The 12,947-nt window shown below is 29.6% G+C and overlaps 1 protein-coding gene across 3 annotated transcripts in view; it reads left to right on the plus strand.

Annotated features, from left to right (window-relative positions):
• LOC136974820 (neurobeachin-like protein 1) overlaps window positions 1–12,947 on the plus strand; it is a 179,853-nt gene that overhangs the window by 12,919 nt on the left and 153,987 nt on the right. For all 3 annotated transcript variants that reach the window (XM_067269768.1, XM_067269769.1, XM_067269770.1), the window contains exon 2: window positions 6,480–6,571. In XM_067269768.1, coding sequence (XP_067125869.1) covers window positions 6,480–6,571 — 92 coding nt within the window. The remainder of the gene's footprint in view (window positions 1–6,479; window positions 6,572–12,947) is intronic.

Below are 12,947 nucleotides of genomic sequence, written 5' to 3' on the forward strand. Positions count from 1 at the left end.
AAATTTCCTAAAAATGCTATTGAATTAACAAATGAAACTGTAATGTCTGAACAATTATTTGGATTTCCATAAGCAATGGGTGTGATTAATGGTTATTATATACTGTACCAGTTTGTTCCACAAAAGTTTATGCAACAGATTGCTATAATTATAAATGCTGACATAGTATTGCTTTTTTAATTTGTATGAATTATAAGTACAGTGGAACATTGCTTAACAAGCACCTTCCACAACGAGTATTTTGCATAATGAGCAAAACAAATTGTAAAAATTTGCCTCGCTTAACGAGTAAAGAGGAGAGGGGAAGTCCCAAATTGTGCACATGTGGCAAGCTCCATCAGTCTGTGTTTAACACTCGTTCTGCTAGCATCTTAATGTCGCTTGTGATCACATATTTTTCCAAACTTGTGTTCACACATATTACTTATAAATGTCAACAACCATAGCCCGTTACATAAAGAACACGCCAAATGATATGCCAAATTTTTGGGTCATTAAATTTAATGACTGATTCCAAATTAAATTTTAGAAATGTCTGAATTAAAAATTAACTATTTATAATTATTAAATTTAATATGAAATGGAAACATAACTGTCTACCTCTAGTCAAATTAATTAATTTCTAATATTTAATTATAGCCTTTACATAACCTAAGAATTTGGCATATCGTTTGGAGTGTTTATCGAACATGTTAGCTGTGATTTTTTATTTTTTGTTTTTGCAAATCAAATTCTCATTCCAGGATGGTTCATTCTGCGATAGAAGAAAAGATGATAATGATTCACGCTCCTTAACAGTGTATATTGTACAATTTTTTTTGAATAAACGTTATACATAAAACATTTGAGCATTTTTTCGGCATGGAATGGCATTATTGTATTTTACATTGGGAAAAATTGTTTCGCTTAACGAGTGTTTCGAATTATGAGTAAGATTCTGGAACGAATTATGCTCATTAAGTGAGGTTCCACTGTATGACTTTTCATTCATTGATATAGATTCATCAGAAAAAAGTCATGATACTCATATATTTGTAGTAAGTGGATTATGCAATTTGATTAGGCAGGATTTGATGAATTCTTGTTTGAAAGAAATTAAAAATGTGAGTGTACTTGTATTATTATTAACTGATCAAGCATTTCCTCTAAACCTTCAGTGATGAAACCTTATCCAGGAAATATGCTATCAAATAATCAAAAAACTTTCAATTATAAACTAAGTGAAGCATGCTAGATTGCTGAACATGCTTTATTTATCATGCTTTAAGACCAAAAGCATGCTGTATGCTGTTGATATATAATTAAAAGTAAATTAAATTAAAATTTGATTTAATTTAAAATCAAATTTTAATTTAATTTACTTTTAATTTTATGTGAAAAGCATAAAAAGTATGATTCAGAATTTTATTCAAGAAAATGGAAGTGTTATTTCTTAATATAAATGATGTACTTAGAGTAGCATTTATAATATATAACATCTATGAAAATCGTGGAAATAGAACTGAGTTAAGTTAGGATAAAGAGTTATGCATTTGAATACAGAACAGCAAGAACATGTTAACAACACTATTCACAGTGATGGCAGAGAAATTGGATGTGCGTTAGGTGAATATTTAATTGAAACTTCTAATTTATAACAGTTTTATTGCTATATGCATTTAAATTGTTTAGACTGAAATTTAAGATTAACTAAATTTATTGTTTTTGTTATTAACTCTCATATAAATCAGAAAAAATATTATTTTGTAATACTTTTAAAATATGAAATTGTTGTTTACATATTATTAATTGTTAATTTTTTAAAGTAATGAATAAGTTATATAATTAAAGATAACTTTCATGTAGAATATATTTGTATTGTTTATATTTTAAAAATGTAAAATGACATTATATATTTATGTTTTTCCTTTGTTATAGTTTTATTTTGAATTACTAATTTCTCTTTCTCTTACCTGTTCTCTTAATATATCTATTTATTTTACTAATTAAATTCATTTAATTTCGTTACCATTTTTTGAAAACATTTTTATTTTTTATTTTTTCATTTAGTTTAGATGAATAATGATGTTTTTTCAAATTTGAATCAATATATTTAGTTTTCTTTAATTTATATACTTCACTATCTAAGAATGTTTGATATGTTGCCAGCTTAATTCCTTAAAATATTGTAAATATACTGTGAGGATTTAGTCTCAAATTACTTTACACTTTGCTGTTAATCTAAAGAACTTTGTAGTATATTTATTTTTGACAAAGACATTAAACTGTCTTTTTAACTCCAGAAATATTATTTTTATTTATAGCAACAAAAATTAAAATTTTACTTATTAACCAACAAGTTAATCTTTTTGTTTTCTTTGTTCTAATTTTCAAATTGTTCAGCTTGTTCTGATCTCATTCTACATATTTAGAAAAATGAATGCTATTTCAATAAGGAGATTTATTTATTTTAAGTAAAAAATGTTTTTTAAGCCTTCTTAACTCATTGTCAGTGGCAATTCACAAACTCAAATGAACTTAAAACACATTCAAAACTTCAAATCTTAATAGAACATCAACTAACGTGACATTATATGTTGAAATGCAATTAGAATATTCTAAGAATGTTTCAAAATATAGCTTTAAAATTATAAAGTCATTTAAGTTCATATAATATTCACAAGATAAATAAAATAAAAACAGTAAAAAACAAATTAAGAAACAAAAAACCAAAAGCATCAGTAAACAAAACATTGGCATCAGACAACTTCACATTTTCACTAACAATTCTGCACTGCTTCTGATGTCTGTTCTATCATGCTGCTTTTTTTTCAACTTACTATTCTTAGGATCCAAACCCATGGGTTAAGATCCAGTCCTTTGTGCTTTTTGTTAGTCAACTGGTCTTCTACAATTCATTTTAACATCTTTACTATCTTGACAGAAACATTCGTTTATTCCAGTGCTATAATCTGAGTTTCCTTCCACAACACTTCTGCTGTTTTATTTATACACATGTTCCACAGGATTGTGTTAATCTCACCTTATTTGATAATCTTTAGGATGTTCCTTTAATCTTTTATCTAAAGTCTTGATAGTGCTTTCTATATAAGCCTTCATATTTTGTCCTATTTTGAGACCTGTTAATTCTGATTACATTACGTGACTGATGATATTCATGATAAGTGGTTTCTACTGTATTTGCAAGCTAATAATGTTTGGCAAATTTTTCAGGGGGTGATCTGACCGGATATGTCAGGCCCCATCCCTCACCACCCAGCCGCCTCATTGTGGGCCCAATGGGCTTGCTAAAAGAGGCCTTCTTAGTGCCCACAGGGCGGAGAGTTAAAGAAAAATAATAATAATGTTTGGCAAAAAATTTCTTTGTAATTGAAGGATAAAGAAATATATAATGTTAAAATTTATGCTATCATTTGTAAAAAATTTCATTCAGAACTGAATTGAATATTTACATTTTATGGTGAATGTAACTATGATATTCATAATATAAATATCTATAACAATTCTAACAATAACATTCTAAACAGGATTAACAATTCTATGTCATACAATCAGACCAACAAATAAACAATTAATAAAGGAGCCTACTTTTATTTTGTCAATTTAATGTAATTGTCAATAATATTAAGAAGCATTATTGTACCACCCTCAGTAATCTGAACTATATGCTTTCAGTATCAAACAGATTTCTCAAACAGTCTGTTTAATATTGAAGATATTTTATATAGATTGCTGGGGAAGGAAGATGATGCTTTCTGAAACATTTCAGCAAATAAGAGTTTGTTCCTTAGGTAATGGTTTGTTTGTTAGTATGTTAATGGTAATAAATTTGATGTCCAATATTATAAATTAAAATTTTTGTTTTGAAAAAATTTTTGTATTCTTTGAGACATAGAACAAAATATTTTTCTATCTTTAAGATTTCTAAATATTAAATCTTATAAATAATATCACGAGGACTACTATATTAATGTCAGCTAAGCATTATTAATTTACCAAATTAACCCCATATACTAATTGGTTGTATAGGAAATTAACAAATATGATAGTTTCTAATATCACGATACTAATTAGGATATATTTGTGTGATGACAAATATCTTGAATGTATAATTACATTATTCTAAATTATATATAGTTAGAAATAGTTAGATTCAAAATGCTTAGATATAAAATAATGATATGCTTGTTTTGGATTCAAATCCTACTTTAAGCTTTCCTTTTTTTCTTCTAAATTTTCAACAAAATGTAATTGATTAAAATAAATCATTTATATAATCTCTCTATGCACCGGAACTTGTAATAATAAAATAAACCCTTCTAACCTTTTACTCGGTGTCGTTCTATTTTTAGAATCGTTCTATTTACAGAATCGCAAACGTTTTCACAGCCCCTCCTGGGCTCTGAAATGATCCTATCCAGCGCATGGCAGGTTGTGCTAGAAAACAGCGTTTAAAGGGAGGAGCATCGAGCATGCGCAGTACAAATATCCAGCTGCTGCACGTGCTAATATTCCGGAAAGAAATTCAAATTGAATATTTATTCGAATGTTAAAGCTCGATAGGATCATTTCAGAGCCCAGGAGGGGCTATGAAAACGTTTGCGATTCTGTAAATAGAACGATTCTAAAAATAGAACGACACCGAGTAAAAGGTTAGAAGGGTTTATTTTATTATAAATCATTTAATTATTAAATCTGTTAAAAGTTGGTAATATGTACATTTTACTGCAAATTATTTTACTTTTTTAAGTTAATATCTATACAATTAGTTAATTTGGTGGAATATTAAGAGTTTGGGTTCGTTTACAAAAACAATGAAATACCAAACACAATTAACTTAGAATGGAATGTAATACAAAATAACAACAGAGAAACTACTGGATTTTGCTGGATTTTAATCCAGTAAAATTCACTTTACTAAAATAAAACAAATGTTTATGACATTTTTAAGGTATCGTCATTAAGTTTAAATAGAATTGAATGTAAAGTGGAAGTTAGAATACAATTTGAGAATTAAAGAACATTATTTGATTGGATGAAACATAATGCATCATAGTTGAAGTCATTACATTTGAGCAGTGCAGAAACACATGTTAAACTAAAAAGATATTTTGAATAGTGAAATTCTACTACAGTAATACCTCAATTTTCGTTGAGTTTGGTTAGCGTCGGTTTCGGTTTTCATCGATTTTTTTCGCAAAAAAATCTGTCTTGGTTTTCGTCGATTGCCTTGGATTTTGTCAGTGTGCCCAAGTGATATCGCTGCTAATTTTGCGAAAACAAAGGGCGACCCACTCGTTTTCCAGCTCAGTGTAACATTATTTCTCGTTGTGTGAGCATTACCCCGCAATGTCCCACCATTGGCCAAAGTTTCCGTTCCCTTAACACTGTGAATTCAGTCGTGGGTTTGCGCTTGGCAAGGACGGGCTGACCACGTAGAGTTTTCTGGGTTTTCTCCACATCTGTAATGCCTGAATAGGGGCCAGTTACCCTTAAACAGACCTCCCGGAAGGCATTATTTCCCGCGATACAACCATCATAAACGCATACAACTACTGTTACATGACAATTATGTCACACTTTACCATGGAGCGATATAGACTAGAAGTTCATGTCCAACTAGCTTCTATAAGACAAGACATTACCCTGTGCATCTAGCCAAAAAATTCCATCTTTTTCTTTTAGATTAGTCTTTTATATTAAATTTTTATTGTATTTAACACTATATTAATTCTCTGTAAAATGTGTTTTTGGTATGTATTTTGGAGTGTCTGCAATGAATTAATTGGATTTACATTGATTCATATGGAAATAATTGCCTCGGTTTTCGTCGGTTTTGGATTTAGCTGATTGTTTTCGGATGGATTATCGACGAAAACCGAGGTATCACTGTATTTACATATTAAGAAGTAAATCATCAAATTTTAGCAATTATTATAAAATTCATGTGTTATATCTAATGGCATCTGAATACAAAATGCTTTAATAGAGTCACTTTTCTAAAGCATTTAGTATTGAAATTTGTTTATAGACAAATTAACAGTGACATTTTTAGTATTTATTTTCTAATGTTTATTAATTTAGTATTTACTACAAACAAATTAGCTTACATTACTTTAAAATTCTTTTTCTAATAGAAATTAATTTATTATTTATCAGCTAATTTGTTTTATTAAGTTGAAAATGTTAGAATGATATATTTTCTGAATTATTGTTTATTTACAGAATTTTAATTCATTTCAATGATTATTAATATGAATTTATTACTTTCAGAAAAATAAAACTAATGATTTTACTGAAATTACATTTGATCTTTATAAAATATAACAATTTAACCATCTCCATTAATAAGAGATCATCATTTGATTTAATCTATAAAGTTGTTGCTTTAATTATTAGCTCAATAAGTTTTCCTTTTAATATTTACATTTAAGTGTTGTAATGTATTAAGATACATAATTTTTGTGTTTGTTTTTTAGAAAAATTTATCAACTTTCCATCAGTATTTAATACATTTCAACAATCATTTTAAAGAATGTTTGGAAAGAGATGTTTGTCAAATTCGAGAAAAGTAAGTATTATTTTATATATAAGTAAAAGTTTTATTTAGTTAATGAAAATTAATAATTAACAACTACAGTAGAGCATCGATTATCCGACTCAATTGGGGACTGAGGTTGGTCAGATAACTGAAAAAATGGATAATTGAAAAATATGAAAAAATACATTATTAGTATAGTGTATTAGTATATTAGTATATCACATTTAATAAGCATATTAGTATATCGCTATTAACCTACTTTGTGTTGAGTTTTCAGTGATGTTAAGCTTAACAATTTTTTTAAAAATAATAATCATTGTTAAATTATTTCTTTATTTTGCACAAAATAAATACAGAAATAAAGAAAAAATAGAAAATTAAGCCTGGTTTAAATATTGGCCTCCCTTTCATGGTCAAGCCAGTGTTTCCAGCTAAAACATGCAAAAATTTAACAAAAATAATATTAAAGTAGCCAAGACATAGCAAATATTGTAGCGCCACATCATTAGCGGACATTTGAATTTGCCGACTAGAACGTGGTCGGATAATTGATGCTCTACTGTACTATACAGTATATTACAAGAAATTTAATTTAAATATTTATTTGAAGTACAGTTTTATCAGCTTTATAATTCACAATCTCATCATTATTTTATATTATTCCTGTGGATACTACATTACATAAGAATGATCTTAAACAATCATTAGGCTGCAATTTGAAAAAAATTGTAGACCTATAAATTTCCACTGTCATTCATTCATCCAGCTGTTCATCTGTCTTTCCTAAATCTCGAAAATCGAGTTAGATAGATGAAAGCCAAGACAAGATATGGAAAGCTTAGGAACAGGAGGCCCTGATTGTCTATATATGAACTTTCAATGCAAACTGAAGTCATGTTATTTCAATTCAAAAATTTTCCCCTGAAAGGGGTTAGATAGATGACTAGCATGACTCTATTGCTAACAGGAAACATCTTATGTACAGGAGCAAGCCACTGGTTTGAGGTGGAGAATATATACTGTATTTACTCACATATAAGACAAGGTTTTTATTCATTTTTCACTGCTCAAAATCCTAGGTTGTCCTATACGCACAAGCGAAGGATTCTTTCTGTTTTTCCAAAAAGTGAACCATGTATTTGCATTTTTTACCAGATGCTCACTCTGTGGTGTTTAAAAACAAAAGTATTTTATCTTGGTCATTTGAATTGTTCTTGTGTATTGTCAGAGTAAAGATGAATAGCAATAGGTAAAGCAAAGCTTTTGAATTGAATTCCAAATTGAAATTCTAAAATCTCACGGGAGTCTGATATAAGTTTTAATCCATTCCTACATGAAAACAGATGATTATATGAAAATCAGAATTTGGAGAAACTCATAGGTGTAACTGACGGAGAGTGGATTCGACTGTTAAGAATTGGCAAAATAGGTTCCCAGTTGTTCAGCTTTACATGAACAAATTATGTTATTTTCTACTTATTGTTTGTCTTTTTGTGAAGTTTTTCTTCATGTGTTTTTAGCTGTTACTTCTGTGGTTGGTGAAAATGGATAAAACATAGACTTGAAAATGTGTATATTTTCTTCATTGTCTTAACTTCGAAATAGAAGATATCCAGAGTTATGTAACAATAACAAAATTATGTTGATTTTACAAGATTTTTTCTTAAAGTTGAAAATGCCAGTAATTTTTACAGAACAATGTGTACATTTACATGCATTTGATATTTTATTTGTGATTAAACAAAATGAAATTAGAATTGTATTAATAAATCTAATTTTTTAAATTTTGATCTTTAAAGTCACACCTTGTCCTATATGCAAGATTGTCTTATACTTGAATAAATATGGTATTTTACATTAAAAATTGTAGCCTGGAATTGTCATGATGTCACAATAAATAATTGCTCATTTGAACAATTGTGAATGTGTAGTAGTAGTAGACTCTTCCCATTTCTTTGTTAAGTTTGGTTTTGGATTTGGGTTTAAAATAAGCATTTTGTTTCTGTGCTTAAGCATTTTTTCTTTTATTCTGAGATTATATTAACAGACATGATTTTTGTTGATTTGTTGCATACTGATCCATCACTCACACATTTTATCTGGGTACTTAGGCTAGAGAGAAATCTGAGAAGAATCATTAAGAGTATTGGTAAGGATAGGACTCCTGTCTAACTATCTTTTAATGTGACAAGGATCTTCTCAATACTCTCTCATGTAATATCTCAAAAGGACATAACTTTGTTTTTTGATTCACTATTTTTCTATAAGCCCACAATAGAAACAGGTCATCTGATCCCAATTACATTCATGCCATATGGTAATTTTGTGTAACATATGCTTGAAGGTACCATTGAATCACTTGACAGTCCTGTTATTTTGGAATGTCTGGAGTTGAAAATTGTAATTTTATCCTCAGTAAACATTAATGCATTGTGAGTCTTTATGATTGTGAAATTTATCTGCTGATTGCAAAAAATCAGTTTTGATATTCTCATTCTTTAAGAAAATATCATTAGACCTGAATACACTACATGTAGCTCTTGAGTTCAGATACCTCAATTCAAAAGCTACTTTTTAATATTTTAGGCCATTTCATAAAGAGATTAATTAGCACTAAACACTTGTGTCTTTTTCTAAGATTGTATCTAATGATCCTGATAATGTTGAAAGTTTGTTTTAGCCTTGTTATTTATTTTATTGGCACCCTGTTAGCATAAAGCTTCAGTATCTTTTGATATGTTTTACAGATCTGACATAGTATTGCCACTTCAGCTCTCAGGTCTGGTCAGTAAAATGACTTACAACTTAATATTGTTATTTTTCCTAAATACCCAGTCCATAGAATATGGTTAGCAAGTTGTTTTTTGCATATTTTTCTTTCTATGCCTTATCTAGTGTCAGGTCTATTTATGTTCTATGCAACTCCTTACAACTCTGAGCTATTATCAGGTATCCCTGTCAACTAATCTTTTACTGTTAATTCTTGAATCTCATTTGATTTAGCCTGGTAATCCTTCAGTTTAGCCTTAAGTACTTTGTAATTTTCTGAGTTGACATGCACTTTTATACTTGGAACTAGTTTATCCATGTGTGTGCATGAATATGTGTTCCATTTGCTTTTGGGGGCTGAATGTCATCCCAGCAGATAATCGGTGATTCCGTAATTTTCTTAGGACTTTGTTGTCGATTGTACGAGATCCATTTTAATTTTTTGATGTATTTTTTGTTCAGTGCTTGGGATACTTGTTCCTCCAGTTTGATCACTCTTTCATTGATTGATGCTGCTAGTTGTGGGTGCTCAGTGTTGTTTATTTATTCTCCAATTAAATTAACTTGTTAAGCTTACTGTATACTGATCTTCTGCAATTTCTAATTGTTTTCCTTAGGCAGATATGTCAGAGTTTAGAAAAGAGGGAAGCACAACCTCCAGGTAACTTTATCTTGTAAATTGACATTGGGAAAACTTGGTTATGTCTGCATTCTATTAAGAATCTCAGTTTTTCCTTAGCCCTCATTAGCATTAGGACATTTTTTCTGTATAATTTAGCCAGTGTTGACATAGTATAACACAAAAGTCTGTACCAGCTGGAACATAGATAAATTAAACACTACAATACCATGAATACAATCTTCCAGCAAATAATATGTATTTGAATTAAATACAAAATGGAACATTTTCAGCCTCTGTTAGGGACCTTCATTAAGTGTTAAACTTTACAGGATGTTTTCTTTTTGACATCAACTGGTTTTTGAATATTTAACATGTATGTGTTACATTTGACATATACTCTACAAATTATTATTATTATACAATAAAAATTAAACAAATAAAATTATTATGACAAGAAGATATAAACATGCAGTACAAAAACTTATTTATCTATGGTGTCATCTTGTTGTAATATTGTTTATCTGCTTCCCTTTAGAGGATTGTCAACCAATGACTGTCATGTGGCAGATGTTGTCTCACAGTCTTTTACTATTCATTGATTGATGTTTTAAAAATTTCCCAGGCCTTTAAGGTTCTTAGTTTTTGAATATCAAAGACTTTCCTTGTGAGTTTTGTCTTATCTCAGATGATTGACAGCCTGGGCTTGATTTGTATATTGGACCAGAGTTGTTACTAGTTTATTATTAGAGACATTCTGTTGGTGCTCTTTAATTCTACAGGTCCATATATAGTAGAGCTCATGTGCCTATGATCTCTTTCAAATCTATTGTCCAATTTGGGCATGAATTTACCCTTGGGCTTCATTCCTGTTGGTCTTTTCTTTGGCACTGGATAGTAAGTGAAAGATGGTTGGATTGCACCAATATGTTAGCTTTGTGTTAACATATTTGGCTATCTTTTTATAAATGGCTTGCAGCCTAATATGTTAACATGAAGTTAACGTATTGGTGCAATCCAACTATCTTGACATAGCTCTGCCTGGGTATCAGTTACAATCTTGAGAGTGTCACAAAGTTGAATCTCTGCAGTTTCCAACCATGTAATTGCAGCTGGCAGTCTTCCAAACTGAGATTTAAGATATGCTTTTCTAAAAAGTGGTATAATTATCGTTCTCACATAGTTGGGTTATCTGTCTTAAAGTATACAATTGATTGGTTTGGTTTTATTTGATTATGGCAATGTGACATATGGGCAATCTGCCAAGAGGAATATCTCCAGAGGTCTTTTATAAGAAACTGGCCCCCTTTTAGGTGTTACTAATATGAAGAAAACTCAAAAAACTTCATATGGCTAGCCTGCAAACCCATGGCCAACCAGTGTTCAATGGTTTTATCTACTCTGCCACTGGGGGGCATATAGCCTATACAATTGAAGGTATATGAAATTTTTAAAAAATTAGCATTTACCAAAAGTAGAATTGAAGGTTCCAACCTTATAAGTCTTCCTTTCAAAAACGTGTACCAAAATGTCTATTGTTTTAAGCTGATCCTAGGGGTCAATCCAACCCATAATATCATTATATGGCAATGATGGAAAAAATAATAAAACCTGACAATTTCAAAATATGGTAAAAAAGGTGACAAAATCCTCAAAAATCTACAAAAAAAAAAAAAAAAACGTTATACCATATTTTGGTTTTAAAAAAGATGTCTTGTACTTTTGGCCAAAATATGATTTTATAAGACCTATAAAAGCTTTTCATTTATATTCAGAATGACCCAGAATATGTCTCCTGTGAAGTTAGGAGTTCAATCAAATTCTTAGAAAAAATATGAATTTTCCTTGAATTCCAAGGCCTAATTATAAGTTTAGTATTGCTTGCCATCCCTGCATCAGATCCAGTTTGTCTGTATTATTAATGCATTCACTATATAATAGACACAAATAGAGTCTGGTACAAAGCATGGCAAGCAATGCTGAACTTACAATGATTTGTAACTGTAGAATATTGCTTTAAAGTTTACTACTTCTAATGTTCTGTTTTAAGAAATGTTTTAGATTTTAAAAGTCATAATGCTCTGTGTTTTGGAATGTATGGAAACTCTTTAGAATTTTGTAAAAAGTTATATAAACCTGATGAGGATGATTAAAGCAGCCAAAAGTATTAATTTTCTTTAATAAAATATTGCTAGAAGAGTTACAAAAAGTGTTTGTTCATTATAAAAATACTTTTTGAAAGAATAACTAAAATTGCTCATAACTTCTGTCTGAAATTAACATTTTTGGAAAAACGTTTTAAATATAACTATTATTATTTAAGAATCTAAAAATAGAAGAAAATAGGGAGTTTTTATTTTAAATTCTAAAGTTGTCTCCTGCCGGTTGGGGGTTGTTGGTATGGTTTAATTTTTATGAAATTAAAAAGTCCTCTTAAATATTAATTGAATGCATTTTTTGTGATATATTTGTCAGGGACATAAATGAATCACTTATATATGAGGTTTTTGTAAATCTTCGTCCGATGGCGATAATTATGATTAATTATTTGAAGACAAAGTCCTTCCCAAAATAAGGAACCACCATTTATTGTGCTCTGGACATTACATTTTTGGCGACTGACCTTTCCTTTGAGGCTACTGGCCGCCAAACATTCCTTTTAAAAAACACAAATATAAAGTAATTAAAAATATAAACATTTTTAAAAAGCAGTTACTGGTGATATACGGACGTCTTCTATTCTTCCCATCATACCTTCTTGGGGTCGTTTCGGCTTTTATCTACGATGAAATAGGCACTGGTAAAATGTAGATGAGAAAAGCCACCCCCTGGTGACGATATTTTAGAAATATTTTTGTAAATCTTCGTCCAATGGCGATAATTATGATTAATTATTTGAAGACAAAGTCCTTCCCAAAATAAGGAACCACCATTTATTGTGTTCTGGACATTACATTTTGGCGACTGACCTTTCCTTTGAGGCTACTGGCCGCCAAACATTCCTTTTAAAAAACACAA

This window comes from Centruroides vittatus, unplaced genomic scaffold (genome assembly GCF_030686945.1).
Source record: "Centruroides vittatus isolate TY-2023 unplaced genomic scaffold, ASM3068694v2 contig_357, whole genome shotgun sequence".
In the NCBI taxonomy this organism is placed as follows: domain Eukaryota; kingdom Metazoa; phylum Arthropoda; class Arachnida; order Scorpiones; family Buthidae; genus Centruroides; species Centruroides vittatus.